Genomic DNA, 19,997 nt, shown 5'->3' with positions numbered 1-19,997 from the left:
AGTGTCTGACACATGTGCAGCCAGTGAAATTTGAGACGCGACATTCTACATTTGCATGTTCATCCTATTATTTTCACCGAAATAAATAAATTGCATAATTTCTTATTTTTTTCAACATAAGTACAGCTATACTTGCTTTCTTAAGGTTTAATTAGTAGTTCTGATGTTACATGACACCAGTAGGAGCTTTTGGGGAACCAGTAAGTGGTTAAGGGGTCCTTACTTATTCATTTAGCTCTCATATTGGTATGAAATAGAGATAGAAATAGGGGTTTCTGTACATTGAATAGACATTATTTTTGACAAAGAATGTATTTATGATGCTATATCAGCAAGATTAAATGGTTTATTCATTTTCCATGCAAATACCATTAGTTGTTAAGATTTTCTGACAGTGAAAAGCACAATAAATGCAAATTGATTATGTAAGGGGACATAATTTAACTTAATGCATACATGAGAAATAGACAAACAGTCAACTTAGAGATGTATTCTAGTACATGTATTGTCAAACAGGTTACGGAATAATAGTTAACTGCAATCTAAAGACTCTTGTTGTATTGCCCTCATAATCTGAAAATGTTTAAAGTAATGTAAGGCATGCTGTAAAATGTGGAATGGACTTTAATATCAGTTTTCATGATTTGGTGATTAAACTGTTTCTTTTACTCAGATTAACCATAAACAGAGTTGGCAATCCAATAATTCCTCCTAAATCACCATGTTTGACTTCTGTGTTGATTTGAAACATCATATATTTGGGTTTTGTTCAACTCTTAAGTAAAAATGGTAAGATGAAAAAAAGTGAAAATCTGCCAGATGGGGTAGGGATGTAATGTTTCATTTTTTTTATAAGAAATGAGTGCAGACTAGTATTCTTTATTGTAATATGTTCCAAAGTAAGAAGTCTATGCATCATAGGTGTCATGACTGGTTTCAAGTTTGTTATGTCTTGGTTAAGGGGGATATATATTTTTACACTAAATCAATGAAGGAACTTTTTTTACCTATGCAATTTGTAAGTTTATCAATAAAAAGTTGATTTAGGGCAACTATGATAAAACAAGCCTTAAATTCCACCCCTGAGAGTAAAAATTGCTGATTCAGCAAATTTTGCCTGATCTGTAGGTAATAATGTAGAAATTTTCGTAGAAAGTAGAACTTCATTATTTTTATGTAACTTACAATACATTTTTAATTATAAATGCTCGCTTTAACTTTTCGCAGTGTCTGACACATGTGCAGCCAGTGAAATTTGAGACGTGACATTCTACGGTTGCATGTTCATCCTATTATTTTCACCGAAATAAATAAATTGCATAATTTCTTATTTTTTTCAACATAAGTACAGCTATACTTGCTTTCTTAAGGTTTAATTAGTAGTTCTGATGTTACATGACACCAGTAGGAGCTTTTGGGGAACCAGTAAGTGGTTAAGGGGTCCTTACTTATTCATTTAGCTCTCATATTGGTATGAAATAGAGATAGAAATAGGGGTTTCTGTACATTGAATAGACATTATTTTTGACAAAGAATGTATTTATGATGCTATATCAGCAAGATTAAATGGTTTATTCATTTTCCATGCAAATACCATTAGTTGTTAAGATTTTCTGACAGTGAAAAGCACAATAAATGCAAATTGATTATGTAAGGGGACATAATTTAACTTAATGCATACATGAGAAATAGACAAACAGTCAACTTAGAGATGTATTCTAGTACATGTATTGTCAAACAGGTTACGGAATAATAGTTAACTGCAATCTAAAGACTCTTGTTGTATTGCCCTCATAATCTGAAAATGTTTAAAGTAATGTAAGGCATGCTGTAAAATGTGGAATGGACTTTAATATCAGTTTTCATGATTTGGTGATTAAACTGTTTCTTTTACTCAGATTAACCATAAACAGAGTTGGCAATCCAATAATTCCTCCTAAATCACCATGTTTGACTTCTGTGTTGATTTGAAACATCATATATTTGGGTTTTTTTCACTTCTTAAGTAAAAATGGTAAGATGAAAAAAAGTGAAAATCTGCCAGATGGGGTAGGGATGTAATGTTTCATTTTTTTTTTATAAGAAATGAGTGCAGACTAGTATTCTTTATTGTAATATGTTCCAAAGTAAGAAGTCTATGCATCATAGGTGTCATGACTGGTTTCAAGTTTGTTATGTCTTGGTTAAGGGGGATATATATTTTTACACTAAATCAATGAAGGAACTTTTTTTACCTATGCAATTTGTTAGTTTATCAATAAAAAGTTGATTTAGGGCAACTATGATAAAACAAGCCTTAAATTCCACCCCTGAGAGTAAAAATTGCTGATTCAGCAAATTTTGCCTGATCTGTAGGTAATAATGTAGAAATTTTCATAGAAAGTAGAACTTCATTATTTTTATGTAACTTGCAATACATTTTTAATTATAAATGCTCGCTTTAACTTTTCGCAGTGTCTGACACATGTGCAGCCAGTGAAATTTGAGACGCGACATTCTACATTTGCATGTTCATCCTATTATTTTCACCGAAATAAATAAATTGCATAATTTCTTATTTTTTTCAACATAAGTACAGCTATACTTGCTTTCTTAAGGTTTAATTAGTAGTTCTGATGTTACATGACACCAGTAGGAGCTTTTGGGGAACCAGTAAGTGGTTAAGGGGTCCTTACTTATTCATTTAGCTCTCATATTGGTATGAAATAGAGATAGAAATAGGGGTTTCTGTACATTGAATAGACATTATTTTTGACAAAGAATGTATTTATGATGCTATATCAGCAAGATTAAATGGTTTATTCATTTTCCATGCAAATACCATTAGTTGTTAAGATTTTCTGACAGTGAAAAGCACAATAAATGCAAATTGATTATGTAAGGGGACATAATTTAACTTAATGCATACATGAGAAATAGACAAACAGTCAACTTAGAGATGTATTCTAGTACATGTATTGTCAAACAGGTTACGGAATAATAGTTAACTGCAATCTAAAGACTCTTGTTGTATTGCCCTCATAATCTGAAAATGTTTAAAGTAATGTAAGGCATGCTGTAAAATGTGGAATGGACTTTAATATCAGTTTTCATGATTTGGTGATTAAACTGTTTCTTTTACTCAGATTAACCATAAACAGAGTTGGCAATCCAATAATTCCTCCTAAATCACCATGTTTGACTTCTGTGTTGATTTGAAACATCATATATTTGGGTTTTGTTCAACTCTTAAGTAAAAATGGTAAGATGAAAAAAAGTGAAAATCTGCCAGATGGGGTAGGGATGTAATGTTTCATTTTTTTTTATAAGAAATGAGTGCAGACTAGTATTCTTTATTGTAATATGTTCCAAAGTAAGAAGTCTATGCATCATAGGTGTCATGACTGGTTTCAAGTTTGTTATGTCTTGGTTAAGGGGGATATATATTTTTACACTAAATCAATGAAGGAACTTTTTTTACCTATGCAATTTGTAAGTTTATCAATAAAAAGTTGATTTAGGGCAACTATGATAAAACAAGCCTTAAATTCCACCCCTGAGAGTAAAAATTGCTGATTCAGCAAATTTTGCCTGATCTGTAGGTAATAATGTAGAAATTTTCGTAGAAAGTAGAACTTCATTATTTTTATGTAACTTACAATACATTTTTAATTATAAATGCTCGCTTTAACTTTTCGCAGTGTCTGACACATGTGCAGCCAGTGAAATTTGAGACGTGACATTCTACGGTTGCATGTTCATCCTATTATTTTCACCGAAATAAATAAATTGCATAATTTCTTATTTTTTTCAACATAAGTACAGCTATACTTGCTTTCTTAAGGTTTAATTAGTAGTTCTGATGTTACATGACACCAGTAGGAGCTTTTGGGGAACCAGTAAGTGGTTAAGGGGTCCTTACTTATTCATTTAGCTCTCATATTGGTATGAAATAGAGATAGAAATAGGGGTTTCTGTACATTGAATAGACATTATTTTTGACAAAGAATGTATTTATGATGCTATATCAGCAAGATTAAATGGTTTATTCATTTTCCATGCAAATACCATTAGTTGTTAAGATTTTCTGACAGTGAAAAGCACAATAAATGCAAATTGATTATGTAAGGGGACATAATTTAACTTAATGCATACATGAGAAATAGACAAACAGTCAACTTAGAGATGTATTCTAGTACATGTATTGTCAAACAGGTTACGGAATAATAGTTAACTGCAATCTAAAGACTCTTGTTGTATTGCCCTCATAATCTGAAAATGTTTAAAGTAATGTAAGGCATGCTGTAAAATGTGGAATGGACTTTAATATCAGTTTTCATGATTTGGTGATTAAACTGTTTCTTTTACTCAGATTAACCATAAACAGAGTTGGCAATCCAATAATTCCTCCTAAATCACCATGTTTGACTTCTGTGTTGATTTGAAACATCATATATTTGGGTTTTTTTCACTTCTTAAGTAAAAATGGTAAGATGAAAAAAAGTGAAAATCTGCCAGATGGGGTAGGGATGTAATGTTTCATTTTTTTTTTATAAGAAATGAGTGCAGACTAGTATTCTTTATTGTAATATGTTCCAAAGTAAGAAGTCTATGCATCATAGGTGTCATGACTGGTTTCAAGTTTGTTATGTCTTGGTTAAGGGGGATATATATTTTTACACTAAATCAATGAAGGAACTTTTTTTACCTATGCAATTTGTTAGTTTATCAATAAAAAGTTGATTTAGGGCAACTATGATAAAACAAGCCTTAAATTCCACCCCTGAGAGTAAAAATTGCTGATTCAGCAAATTTTGCCTGATCTGTAGGTAATAATGTAGAAATTTTCATAGAAAGTAGAACTTCATTATTTTTATGTAACTTGCAATACATTTTTAATTATAAATGCTCGCTTTAACTTTTCGCAGTGTCTGACACATGTGCAGCCAGTGAAATTTGAGACGCGACATTCTACGGTTGCATGTTCATCCTATTATTTTCACCGAAATAAATAAATTGCATAATTTCTTATTTTTTTCAACATAAGTACAGCTATACTTGCTTTCTTAAGGTTTAATTAGTAGTTCTGATGTTACATGACACCAGTAGGAGCTTTTGGGGAACCAGTAAGTGGTTAAGGGGTCCTTACTTATTCATTTAGCTCTCATATTGGTATGAAATAGAGATAGAAATAGGGGTTTCTGTACATTGAATAGACATTATTTTTGACAAAGAATGTATTTATGATGCTATATCAGCAAGATTAAATGGTTTATTCATTTTCCATGCAAATACCATTAGTTGTTAAGATTTTCTGACAGTGAAAAGCACAATAAATGCAAATTGATTATGTAAGGGGACATAATTTAACTTAATGCATACATGAGAAATAGACAAACAGTCAACTTAGAGATGTATTCTAGTACATGTATTGTCAAACAGGTTACGGAATAATAGTTAACTGCAATCTAAAGACTCTTGTTGTATTGCCCTCATAATCTGAAAATGTTTAAAGTAATGTAAGGCATGCTGTAAAATGTGGAATGGACTTTAATATCAGTTTTCATGATTTGGTGATTAAACTGTTTCTTTTACTCAGATTAACCATAAACAGAGTTGGCAATCCAATAATTCCTCCTAAATCACCATGTTTGACTTCTGTGTTGATTTGAAACATCATATATTTGGGTTTTGTTCAACTCTTAAGTAAAAATGGTAAGATGAAAAAAAGTGAAAATCTGCCAGATGGGGTAGGGATGTAATGTTTCATTTTTTTTTTTATAAGAAATGAGTGCAGACTAGTATTCTTTATTGTAATATGTTCCAAAGTAAGAAGTCTATGCATCATAGGTGTCATGACTGGTTTCAAGTTTGTTATGTCTTGGTTAAGGGGGATATATTTTTACACTAAATCAATGAAGGAACTTTTTTTACCTATGCAATTTGTAAGTTTATCAATAAAAAGTTGATTTAGGGCAACTATGATAAAACAAGCCTTAAATTCCACCCCTGAGAGTAAAAATTGCTGATTCAGCAAATTTTGCCTGATCTGTAGGTAATAATGTAGAAATTTTCATAGAAAGTAGAACTTCATTATTTTTATGTAACTTGCAATACATTTTTAATTATAAATGCTCGCTTTAACTTTTCGCAGTGTCTGACACATGTGCAGCCAGTGAAATTTGAGACGCGACATTCTACGGTTGCATGTTCATCCTATTATTTTCACCGAAATAAATAAATTGCATAATTTCTTATTTTTTTCAACATAAGTACAGCTATACTTGCTTTCTTAAGGTTTAATTAGTAGTTCTGATGTTACATGACACCAGTAGGAGCTTTTGGGGAACCAGTAAGTGGTTAAGGGGTCCTTACTTATTCATTTAGCTCTCATATTGGTATGAAATAGAGATAGAAATAGGGGTTTCTGTACATTGAATAGACATTTTTTTTGACAAAGAATGTATTTATGATGCTATATCAGCAAGATTAAATGGTTTATTCATTTTCCATGCAAATACCATTAGTTGTTAAGATTTTCTGACAGTGAAAAGCACAATAAATGCAAATTGATTATGTAAGGGGACATAATTTAACTTAATGCATACATGAGAAATAGACAAACAGTCAACTTAGAGATGTATTCTAGTACATGTATTGTCAAACAGGTTACGGAATAATAGTTAACTGCAATCTAAAGACTCTTGGTGTATTGTCCTCATAATCTGAAAATGTTTAAAGTAATGTAAGGCATGCTGTAAAATGTGGAATGGACTTTAATATCAGTTTTCATGATTTGGTGATTAAACTGTTTCTTTTACTCAGATTAACCATAAACAGAGTTGGCAATCCAATAATTCCTCCTAAATCACCATGTTTGACTTCTGTGTTGATTTGAAACATCATATATTTGGGTTTTGTTCACTTCTTAAGTAAAAATGGTAAGATGAAAAAAAGTGAAAATCTGCCAGATGGGGTAGGGATGTAATGTTTCATTTTTTTTTTTATAAGAAATGAGTGCAGACTAGTATTCTTTATTGTAATATGTTCCAAAGTAAGAAGTCTATGCATCATAGGTGTCATGACTGGTTTCAAGTTTGTTATGTCTTGGTTAAGGTGGCACGGTAGTATTTGCATTCCAAAATTTAGGTTGCTCTTTTGTGTACCCTACTTAGGTAAATGTATCTAAACAGTGTAATTGGACAAAAAATACAGTATCAACTGAACATACTTTCCCAAACTGAGGGATGAATCAGGTGTAGAAAAATATGAAATAATTTTACATACAGATGAAAATGAATTTTTTGAGAACTTTTTTAAATTTTGTATTCACTGCACCATAAAAGACCTAAAATTACTAGTGGCCTTAGGTTTCTAAAAATAGCAAAAAAAGTAAACGGTCATGATACATATTCAAATTCATTTCTGAATAGTAAAATGAAAGTACTTCAGTTAAGTGTGAATGTAGAATTTTTTGCAGTGTTAGAAAGTGGTGAAAATTCTAAAAAGGCTATCATTATCCCTATGGGCCAGGAAATACTACCGTGCCACCAGAAAGTAGACACCATAGAAACAATACCGTTCAAATAGGAGTCAATCAACAATAAGTTATAATAGAAATTCTACTTTTTTGTCGTTAATTATTCGTCAGTCGGTTCGAACACTTACGTTTTTCGAGTACTTCAATTTTGTATTTTATCCTAGAATAAAGCGTATAACTTTTTATATTTCATTCGTCATATATTTTTAAAAGTAACCAACTTTTGTATAAAGTCATAGATATCTGTTATATGTAGATTTAATTCCTAATTTTGTATCTGGTTACGGCCATTCTCTGCAATATGTATATAGACAGTACATATATGTACAGTGTATTTCGAAAACTGTCTATTGCTTTTGCAAAAAGTATCTATTTATCTTTTTATTTATTTATCTATTCATTGATTGATTGATTTTTAATTTCTATTATTGGTTAGTTGGTTTGTTTGTTTATTTAATCGTTTATTTTAAATTATCATTTATTTATTTACTTGAATGGAATACTACGAATTACTCATTAATGATAACAGTCTTGGTTTCACAAAAAAAAACTTACGATTAAGATTGGTCGTAAGTAAACTCATTGTTCATGACTTACGATCAATCTAACTCGTAATTTGTTTTTAAAACCGACACCATAATTGTTCCTCGTTTGATTCTCCATCAAACTGAATCAATTAAATTCATATCATTGTAATTTAATTTTTAGAATCGCATAATTTTAATTTATCATATGATGCATATATAAAGCGAAAGATATATAGATATTGGTTTTTATTTCAGTTTTAAGATAAGCGTCATGGGTGGTGCTCTTCGAAAATGGAGAAGAAACAGAGTAAGCATTGTAGTAACTAAATCGCTGTTATATTCCATTTTTTTAATTGAATTTTGTTGACACAAATTTGTGTGTACAAAATAGACAATTGCCATATGCGAGAATGCCTTATGCCAGCATGTCATACGGATAAGCTTCTAAATAGTGCTATATGTGGTTTATATGCATTTGAAGAAAATCAAAGTGACAGGGTCTCGAGATATCCAATATTCTTACATTGTTCCAATAAAACATGTTCAGGATATGTTCAAAAATTTATATTTTTATATTTGCAGTATATATCCTTAAATTTATTGTGCATACAAAAACAATATTATTGTCAAACAAATTAGCTGACACTTAATATTTAAATATCATATCACATGCAGGATGTTAACCTCTTTTTCCTTCACTATTATCACATGTTATAGTATTTTTAAATCGGTTCAATTAAATTTATTAATCGAACACCAGTACCTTACATTGTATCCCCCTAGCATCGTTTATACTGGTAATGACACTAATAAATATATATATATATAAACAGGTTTTAGTGGTTTTTCGTGACTTTAATCATAAAGGATTTCATAAAAACATGTACGGAAAACCAAGTCTATATGTTTATTTTAACAACCATGATACATAATTTCAAAAATAGTAAAACCTTCTCAAACATACAAATTCATAATTTATCACTAAAACAGCATTAATTTTATAAGTAACGTATGATAACACACACTTTGTAGGTACATGTATCGTGGAGCATTTATGGACTCAGCAATGAAACATATTTTGTACAGAATTTTTTGTACTATTCGATACTAGTATTCGCTACTAGACTGATTCAGTTCTTATTTTTTAGCTGAAATATAGTATATATACTAGACACAAATCGTCCAGGATTTCCCTTTTTTAATAGCTTGTGTATATTAAATATTTAAACAAGTGAATATGAATACCTAATGCCCTTTTCAAGCAACTTGCATAATATGATGGATGTACAACACATGGAGACAATGTTGCGTATGTGTTTGATGAATGACAATCATTTACAATTTATTACGGTAAGACGAATGACTACCAATATCTAAGCCAAAAAGATATCTGAATGTTCATTGACTTTAATTAAGTTAAATTACACCTTTGAATTTACTTTTTAATTTAAGTTTTATTCACACAAATCTTGTTATGCTCTTTTAGAAATCAAAACAAAGAAAAAACAATCCAATGTCCTTGTCGACACCAAATCTTTTGGAATCGCAGCCAAAGGTTGAATATCGACATAAACATAGCGTAAGTAAATTAGACATAGTTTCTCAATAATGTTCAGTGTTATGCAATTTATCTCATTCGAAGCCGATTTTTTATCTTCCGCAAAAGGTTAACTGATTTTCTGTCTCTTTATTATAGTTGAAAAATTGTAATCTGGATTTTAGATAGTTTGCAGTAATCTCTGCTGTAGAATTATACAATTGTTCATTTTTAAAGATATAAATTTTGTACTATTAAGAAAACAATCGACGTACAAAATGATTCCCAATTTTAGTTTCCACTTTTTAAAATAATTTAATGAAGCACATAGAATTTCATTCATTACTATATTAAAGTATTCTTTTTATTTCAATCTTCGTAATATGAATAGTGATTCTTTGTCGTTTAATCGTTGATATATTTGCCAATGTAATACATTAGTGAACCTTAACCTAACGGCTTATAATTTTTCTGACTGAAGACCCCGTAAATAACCTTGACTGTACAAATTATTTAAGGCGGGATTCACACATTGCCGATTATTGCTCCAGTTTAAGATCAGACAGCGATACGACACGAAAAGTGAAAAGATCTGATTACTATCCTCAATTATCTAGAATGTCCTACCATTGTCTGAACGCAGTCGTTTAAGTTCGTAACATATTCCTACGTGTCGGGAAAGGTAGTTCTGCGAATCGCCCCGACAGTTTGGTGCGTCCCGTAACATTCGAGGAAACTCAGCCGATTTTGTCTAGTCGGATTACCATCGTGCCTATGTCATGACAGATCCTGTTGTATCGGATCAAAATCCAAACAATGTTCTGTGTATTCTGGACGGTGTCCTGTGGAACGGGAATGATCTGGAGAAATTTTTCATTGTTTTCTGCCGATTGAGTGCAGATTGCATCCAGATCTTGTCGATTGCGAACCGTTTTTGCCGAAACCGTTCCGGAACAGTCCTGTTATTAATACGAAATTCGTCAATGATACCCACGTCAGAGTCAGAACACAATACGACTGAAACCAGAAAACGCCGTTTGCAATGCGATAAAGCGGACCGTGATAGGATTACGTTCCGACAGTACCTGATCATTCCGAGAATGCCGACAGTTTTCGAACGAAAAATTAATGTCAGCTTCGGTTCACTGTCTGGTCACTGCCTGATCTCTGTCGGAATACATTCGGTAGAATCGGGACGCAGTCGTGACAGACTCCGTCGAATTTTACCGAGCAAAAGATACAAATTGGATGAGAAGCGAATTGAGAACGGGATTATCGGGATAACTTTGCTGGAAACAGTTGAAGATCGACAATATATGTTTTACAAATTTTAATTAAAGTTTGATTTTCCATCCACGATTCACAGGATCTTGATCAGACTTTTGACAAATTTTAATCGGGAATAGTCCTGTCAAGGACGGTAGTAAAAATCGTGAATATGTTACCCCAGCTTAAAAATTTGTATAGATATTAGATAACTTCCTTCGAGCACAACCCAAACAGCTTTAAATCAATAAACATAGATACTTTAATATGTTATCAATGTTTATCACTACACATTATGTGTAATAAAAAATATATCTGTGTCAAATACCAATTACACAGCAACGCAACTACATGAAAACATCTTTGAGTCAACATACTGTCATCTTCAGTTCTACATTAAACATTATAGCTATAGTGTAAGGCGAGATGATCATGTTTATGTACTATTGATATATACAAGTATACAATTTATTGCGAAATGACTACTACAAAACACAATATTGTTAAGTTTGTTTTCATTAAACTAATTCCAAATAACAACATTGTATTTTAATTCTACTTCATGTTCGGCTTCAATGCAGCGGGAAGTGCGTGCCGATGGATTTTTTTATTATCTTTACTTGAAACAATCTGATTTGAGATAGTGATAAAATTTTCCATAGCAACTGCTTATACTACACGATGGTCTGAAAGTATACATTCTAGGTACTGACGTTGTTATAATCTATCATCCTAACAACGTGTTTAAGTATTCTTTTATTTGTCTTTATGAATATAACGTTTACTGTTTCGTTTTTGGACATATCCATTTGACGTGACTCTGTTCTTATTTAATCTGTGATTGAGTTATTGTTCCATGAATTTTTTTTTGTATTCTTGTCTTTCATTCTTCCTTATGTTCTTTGTCTATTTGTGTTTTTGGGGGTTTATTTTGTTATAAATTTGTTTTTGTTTTTGTTTTTTTTTTATACTGAGAGTAAGATTATAACACAATGTTGACTGCTGTACTCCTATGTTAGACCTTTTACCTATTATGTATTTGGGTTTTTTTTGTTCACGTATCGTTGTTTATATAATAAAATGATGCGACTGTCATACAACATGTACAAGTGCGAAGTTTAGCTAGTAAAAAAAAACTGGTTCAACCCAACATTTTCTACATAAGAAAATGCCTGTACAAAGGCAGGAATATGATAGTTGTTTTCCCTTGATGTGTTAGAGGTTTGATTTTGCCATTTGATTAGGGAATTTCGGTTTTGCACTTTGTAGGGTTGTTGTCTCTTTCACACGTTCACCGTTTCTATCCTCACCTTCCTGATATAAAGGTTAATCTCAGTAATTTTACTAAGAATGTGTACATATAAGTATAAAACTATAATATAATGAGACTATATGATCATATACACCTGACAGTTTCATATGACTATGGCCAAATGCATTAAAGTTGATTTGGTTTTTTAGAGAAAAGACCGGTTTTCTTCTGGATTTAACCAGCATAACTTTACTGCTTCTGAACCTGATTTGCGAATTGTGAGTAAAAAGTGTTATATTCCGTTTTATTTCTGGAAATCGAGATGTGTATTGAAGGCAAGAGAAATAATATTTCAACGAAGACCAAAAAGTCCATTAAATTCCATTTGGTAAAAGCAAATTTCTAGTCATCAAGTGACTCGTTTTGAAACTGTAAAAATAACACAATTCTTCAATGCCCACTGTGCATTGGAAAGTTTAGTTATGAATAAACACATTGACGCTGTTTCGAAATTATGTGCCTTAAGTCAATTTTAATTTTACAAAATCTCACAATATAATATTAATGTTTAATGTGATTTAATATTGCATTCGTGAAATAATTCTTACCTTCATATGTCTCTTTTTATTCATATTTGTTAGTAGAGCTGTGTGCACCAATAAAATACATCTCCATGATCGACGGATTCAAGTTCAAGGCTACCATTTTGTTCCATTTTAGAGTTTATGCTCATCTTATCATTTAAAACAATAAGATATACTTTTAAGGTCGTATTAAAACTGTAGTATACAATCCTTAACGTGTGGAAAACCGTTTTAAATGGTGGAACAATAAATATTTGTGTTTGTGTTTAGAGTAATCAACAGAAAGAAAATAGCGACGTTGAAGTTTCTTCAAAAAGCCAAGCAGATGTAGTTATTAGCCCATCTTATCATGAAAACAAAAAGGTATGTATTCAACTAAAAGTTTCTTTTATGCCAAAGATTATAGAAATTTTTTGTTTTTATCTATTTTTTTTATCACAGAAAATGAGAGGAATGGTCACAGAATGGATTACATACATGCATCAGCATTGACCGCTTTATTGCGTTTAATTCGAATATTACCAGACGGCTTACTTTAATCTTTCGTTTTGTTTATCCTTTTGCCACGAAGTTGTCGGGTTTTCTCTCGAGAAATGCATTTTTATTTTCCCCTTGGTAACTTCTTCCTCTTTTAGAAGATATACAGCCGTTGAGTTTTATAAATGTGCATATTTTACAGGCTGGTCACAATAGACTTTTTATTGCTGCAATAGATATCGGTACAACATATTCTGGTTATGCATATTCAGCACGGCATGATGTTGAAAAGGATCCTTCCAATATCTTGTGTCCTCAATGGCGAGGGGACAACGTTCTGCATTATAAGACTGCCACTGCGGTCTTGTTTGACGAACACGGACAATTTAATGAATTTGGTTTTAACGCTGAGACAAATTATCATGAAATAATGGATGAAAAAGATGATATATTAGCATGTTATTTCTTCAACGACTTCAAAATGCTTCTGTATGAGAAAAAGGTAAAGTAGTATCTTTACATTTTACTATGTATTGTCAAATCAGAGCACCATTGGAACAACAGTTTTATATATGCAACTTAAATTATACACACAGCAAATATTTCGTTTACATGTTATCCTGTAAATGCAGATACACTCCAATGTATCATAAGGATATCGTAAAACACTTTGATCTTGACCTGATTACAGAAAATTATTGTCGGTCAAAAAAGAAATGTTTGCTTTTTGATTTGTTCATTCAAATGCCAATGCCCATTTGTATGAATTATAATTGAGTGAGACTGCAAACTAAAGAGTAACGCAATTAAAAATTGCACATCTTTATTTTTCAACATGTGTATCTATATTTTTATTTACAGAATGATTTGAACAAAGATATTGATATCACAGACATAACTGGGAAGACAATGAAGGCGATAAAAGTATTTTCTGCTTCCATTAGATATTTGAAGGAACATCTTTTGGGTGCCCTACATAAAAGTTTCGTTAGAGACAGCTATATTTCAAATACTGATATCCATTGGGTTTTGACTGTGCCTGCAATCTGGGAAATGAAAGCTAAGCAGTTTATGAGAGACGCAGCGGAAATGGTATTATCTGTAAACTTTTGGTTCTCGAAACTTATTTAATGTTTGTAAAAAACTGTTATTTTCACATTATAGCTTTTTGATAATCAATATTGACGCCCGAAACTTTCCCAGCCAGATATGAAAGCAAGCATGCCAATAGTAGTTACAGGTTTCAAGTGATTACATTTATTTTCTTTTTAATGCCCGCGTCACACTGTCCCGATTTTTATATACGATGGACACCCGAATGCGAAAATTGTAAGTTCGTACGAAGTTGGTCCCGATCTCGTTAAAATATCAAAAAGTGACCGACGCAAGTACGATTAATAACGAAGTCTATACGATGGTGCCGATATTATATACGATAGCAAAATATGGACATACGAAGGTTAACCGAAGACGGGTATCCAAGCTTCATATCTCAGCCGAAGCCTACACGATGGATCACGAAGGCTACACGATGGATCACGAAGGCTACACGATGGATTACGAAGGCTACACGATTACGATGATGGCGCGATGGTCATACGATGTCTAAAAGATACGAACAGAATTTCGACAACATATCGTTTCTGTACAAGTCTACCATGCATGGCGGGAAATCGATCTTTTTGTCTAATTCTTATAAAACTTAGTTTATTATCCCCTCGCCTACTACATGTAAGTTGTGTGTAGATAAAATTGTTATGGACACTCTAGAATCAAAATGCTCAAAACTTGGTATGGTGTTACTCGTTAAGAATATCTTAAGCGCTATTGACTTTAAAGTTCAAAGGTCAAGGTCACAGTGGCAGTTGTAATACAAGGCAATATCACCCTTGTGGACACTCTAAAACCAATATGCTTCAAAAGATTTTAACCACATTTGGTATATTGTTGCTCCTTGTAATGATCTGACATTTTTTACGTTCAAGACCAAAGGTCAAGGTCATGCAGATGGACTTGTTTTTTCTCCTTGAAATAGCATAATACACAGGAAATTGGTTGCTTATTTTTTACCTGCTGGTTCTAAAGACCATATTAAAGGTATTTCGAGTTACTGAATGTTTTGGTTGATTTCTAAAATAATAGTTTATGTATCAAATATGCATATTCAATTTACCATTTTCTGCATGTGTCATATACAAATATAGTGTCCATATTTGTCCCCAATATGTTACATACGAGGGGATGCCACGCTCGGCATTGCCTTGTTTGAACTGTAAAATGTGTGCACTAGTTATTCGGAATAATCATCCATAATTATGCCCAGGTTTACTGATCTATCTTAAAGGTAAGGTAATGTTGATCCCTTTTTTTCAAAAAGAACTCTTTCCAGAAGAATATCATAATAATATAGACAAAAGGAAAGATGTGGAGAAAGCAACAAATGCGGCAAAATATGACATAGAGAAAACAAAATGGTTATGGAGTAAACATTCGTGTGACAACAACTCAGACGATATATAAAAAATCAGAATAATGAAGAAAAAGTTGGTTTCCCTATATACGTGTACCTGCAGTGTTGGTGTACGAGGCGCGTTATGATTTTCATTATGTTACTTGATATGAAAAATTGACAAAAAATAATATTTTACTTGTAAAAGTAAATCCTGAGCCTGTAATAGCTGCTCTTCTTGTTCCATTTGAATTAATAGAAACAACGCTGTCGCCTTTTTTGTTCTCATAGAATCATATGATATGAGCTCCATGTTTTGTGAACGTCTTTCTTAACTGTCGTATTAGACTGACCAGTGCATATCGTGCATGGCACTTTAAATGTATTTTAACGGGAAAATTAACTTACATTCAGCTGGATTTATTACCGTCGTAGTTCCATCTTGTCGCCTTCGTACTTTTATTCGATGGCAACACGACGGGATTACGAGGTCTTCACGAAGTCGTGTTGCCATCGTAAGACCTTCGGGTATCTTCGTAATTCATTTGTGTCGACATCGTAATGTCAAAACTGCCCGATGGAAACGATTGAAACACGAATGCAATACGATGTGCAAAGATGCGTTCGAGGTGACATTACGATGGTGAGGATGGTAATACGAACTCAATACGAACCCTCAACATTGGACGCACCTTCGGGGATTTTTTAACATGTTAAAAAATTTAGAACCCTTCCCGAAGTTGTCCCCGAAGGCTAGAAAAAGTGGCCGATTGTTCTACGATGGTTAAAGATGGTACTACGAATAGCCCGATCTGGATACGATCAGTCCCGATTTTGAAAATTTTCATTATCGTGTTGCCATCGGCGTAAAAATCGGGACAGTGTGACGCGGGCATAAAGAAGATCTTATAAATTTCGGTGAAATCGTTTATGTTGAACTTCATATTTGGTATGATTGCCAATTAGACAATTCTCAACGCTAAATGACGCTGAAATAAAGGTATTCTTGTTACCGTTTAGCTATTCTGGATTGGGTGTTTTTGACTGATAAACTAATCTTTATTTGTAATCAACCATTTCCCACACGATCTTATTAATGGCAAACACTAAAGAAATTGCTATTCTTTGAACTAGTAAAACATAGATATAAGATTTTATGGTTTTGTTACGTCAACTATTATTATTTCATAAATTATTTTAGGCTGGTATTTCGGCAGACCAGCTAAGTTTAGCATTGGAGCCGGAAGCAGCATCGCTATATTGCCAAAAAGTACCCATGAGTATAAAAGAAAGTGAGCTTACAACGCTAAATTTACTCGGGTCTGGTATATCTTATGTTGTGCTGGATATGGGAGGTAATTTGAAGCTTTCAATATTTTCGTTTTTATTGTTTAACTCATTTTAAACAACGCGCCTCTCAGCTGTACAGCACACTGATGACAGTCAATGCTATGTGCATAACACATTCTCTTATCAAAGCCTATTATTTTAACATCATAATGGCAATTTTCTTTATGTTTGTTTATTAGTAACCTGTAACTAAGTGCACAGCCACCATATTATTATCATGAGTGTGGCATTCCTTTTAAAGGGCCATAAGCTACGAGATATATGAAAAAAATAAAATATGATGTTTTTGTTCAATCATTAATGAAAGTGAAATAGTGAAATATTGTATCGCTTTTAACAGCCAGTATGGTTCAATTGTGTCAAGGTAAGCTAAGAAACATTGATGATGAATTATTCACTTGCAGTCAATAATTCGACCTCATTGAATACGTATTCATGTGAACTTCGTTTCAACCCCTTAGCTATAGTGGATACCGCTTGCATTGTGCGGGTTCAATTATTTAAAGGAAAAGATTGTCAACATTGAAAGTGAAACAAAGATTAATCATTTAATTTACTGAATAGATCCGCACAAAAATCAATCTTTTACAAGTAAAAACGTAGATAAACATATATTTTTAATCTACAATATGAAATTAAACAGACCTAAACAAATCCAAACGCACCAGTCTGATTTTTATCTATATCTATATTTTTGTTTATAACGCTTATATGGGAATCGAAGGTACTCGGAGGTCAACACGACAGTTGATTAGATAGCGTCTAGACTGAAATACTCACGAAACGGCTCTACATTTTTTAGCCCTTTTATGGCTAAAGGCTCGTTGCATGCCGTTTTTCCAAGGAACATCAATACTTACTGAAATTCTGAATCACACAATTTAGTATTTATTTCGCTTCGCCCCGTCGCAATATATGTTTACATGATAGTACCATACATAATGCACCTTTTTTAGGGCGTTGTAGGGAAATTACCCAAAATATATGAATATTGGTGAAAGCGTTATTTTTTTATGTAAGTTTATGTCCAAAAAAATCCAAAAAAGAAAATAGAGTTATGCTTTAACATATTTTTTTTATTAACAGTGGCGTTTATTGATGAAAGAAGTATGTGCATAAATACTTTAGAAATGAACATTTTATACTCATAATCTACAAATGTTGCATTTGATTTATAGTTCGGGTATCGGTAAGAAACATAACAGTAGTCATTTATATAAAATATATAACAGAAATCAACATTAAAAATAAACCATTATACTTATATTATTTCTAACTGAAGTGATATTTATTCATTATTTTGCAGGTGGAACTTTTGATGTTACCGGACATCAGATAGAGGATGATAACTTTTTAAAAGAAATATTTCCTCCTAATGGTGGTAACTGGGGTGGAAATAATGTCAACTACGAATTTGAAAAGTATCTCGAAGAACTGTTCACCACCGAGGTAGTCCATAAGGTTAAACGCGATAACCCAGTGGATTATTTTGAAGCTGTAAGACAATTTGAAGAAAAGAAAAAAAGTTTCAATCCAAAGTCAGATGCAGATGTTATTCTCGTTGTTAGTCCTGCTTTTAAAGAAGGGTATGAAAACACACAAAACTCAGATCTTCCATCTGAAATACAAATTGAGCATGGAAAAATGCGCATTTCAGCTTCACGATTTAAAGCTTTTTTCGATCAATCAATTCAGTCGATCATAAGCCACTTGTCTGAAATATTCAGAAGTTCTAAACTACAAAATGTAGATATTATTTTAGCAGTTGGTGGATTTTCGGAATCAGAAATTATAATCGACAGTATAAGAGAACATTTTCCGTATATGCAAATAATAGTTCCAAAAGATCCTGGTTTAGCTGTTCTCAAAGGCGCCGTTCTCTTTGGTTTAGAACCATTGTCTGTAAAGTCAAGAATATCAAGATATACCTACGGAATAAAAATTGAGAAAGAAATTTCAACTGAAGAAGATGAACGCTATAGAACTTTACGGAAAAATAGACAAAGTATAAAATTTGCTACTGATGTTTTTGAAAAACTAGTCGAGATTGGTGAAGAAATCAAAGTTGGTGAATGGCAACCAGCAACAGAATATGATCCAATAAGCAAAGATGACCAGGAAGTGAAAATTGAATTTTATGCAACAGAAGATAAAGACCCTGTACACGTAACAGACCCAGGATGCATGAAACTTGGAACTTTGAATGTAGATCTTAAAGAACGCACTAGTTCAAATGGTGCATTAAAATTAGAAATAAATGCTGGCGGAACAGAAATAAAAGCGGTTATCACTGATGAAAATACTGGAAAAAAATTTAAAGCTAAGTTTTGTTTGCCGTAACCAATTTTCCTGATATTATTTTGCGATGAATGCTTAACTCTTACTGAATTCCTGAATTCTTCTGAACAAACATTAAACAGCGTTTTAATTTTGTTGGTCGCATTTTAAAGATTTCACATTACAAACACATATATACTTTATATGCATGTATAGTAATGCAATTGTTCCTAACATTTCTAATATGACATCATTATATTTTCTATTATTCTAGATATAACAAAATCTTGTGACTTACTTTAAAAAACATTTGTTGTTACATTTACTCAAGACATTTAACAAAATATTCAAATTATAATAGCATTTGTCGTTTGAATGAAAGGTAAAAGCAGTAGTCATTCAAATTAGGTGTGCAATCTGTGTATAATAACATTCATTATACAGACAGTCAGTTTCATGAAAAAGTGTGTAAGACATTGTATTTAAATGAATTAAACACTTAATAAATAAAGTGCGTTCGAAGCGCTTTTCTAGCCTGTATCAATAGGCATATACATTTGAAATCCAGGAATGCGTAGAAACTCTAGATCGTAAGGAGCTTTATGAGCAGACATGACCTAATCATTAGAACCACATTCATCTTAGATCAAGTTTGCCGTAGAGAGTTGAAACCTTATATTCTAAATAATTTCTTTGACTAATGAACGGGAAACCGCTTTAACAATTTTTGTTCAAATAGAACGAATTCTGAAGACATTC

At 32.2% G+C, this 19,997-nt stretch overlaps 1 protein-coding gene across 1 annotated transcript in view; it reads left to right on the top strand.

Moving 5' to 3' along the window:
- The window catches only part of LOC139485148 (heat shock 70 kDa protein 12A-like), a 45,536-nt gene extending 25,787 nt beyond the window's left edge, over positions 1 to 19,749 (top strand). The window contains exons 2-9 of the mRNA XM_071269368.1: positions 8,302 to 8,353; positions 9,533 to 9,625; positions 12,311 to 12,379; positions 12,956 to 13,048; positions 13,365 to 13,664; positions 14,024 to 14,254; positions 16,813 to 16,966; positions 18,268 to 19,749. Coding sequence (XP_071125469.1) covers positions 8,318 to 8,353; positions 9,533 to 9,625; positions 12,311 to 12,379; positions 12,956 to 13,048; positions 13,365 to 13,664; positions 14,024 to 14,254; positions 16,813 to 16,966; positions 18,268 to 19,301 — 2,010 coding nt within the window. The 5' untranslated portion in view covers positions 8,302 to 8,317 and the 3' untranslated portion in view covers positions 19,302 to 19,749. The remainder of the gene's footprint in view (positions 1 to 8,301; positions 8,354 to 9,532; positions 9,626 to 12,310; positions 12,380 to 12,955; positions 13,049 to 13,364; positions 13,665 to 14,023; positions 14,255 to 16,812; positions 16,967 to 18,267) is intronic.
- The last annotated feature ends 248 nt before the right edge of the window (positions 19,750 to 19,997 follow it).

This window comes from Mytilus edulis, chromosome 8 (assembly GCF_963676685.1).
Source record: "Mytilus edulis chromosome 8, xbMytEdul2.2, whole genome shotgun sequence".
NCBI classification, from domain to species: domain Eukaryota; kingdom Metazoa; phylum Mollusca; class Bivalvia; order Mytilida; family Mytilidae; genus Mytilus; species Mytilus edulis.
Note: the sequence above shows the minus strand (reverse complement) of the source record. Positions and strands in the feature narration are given on the sequence as shown.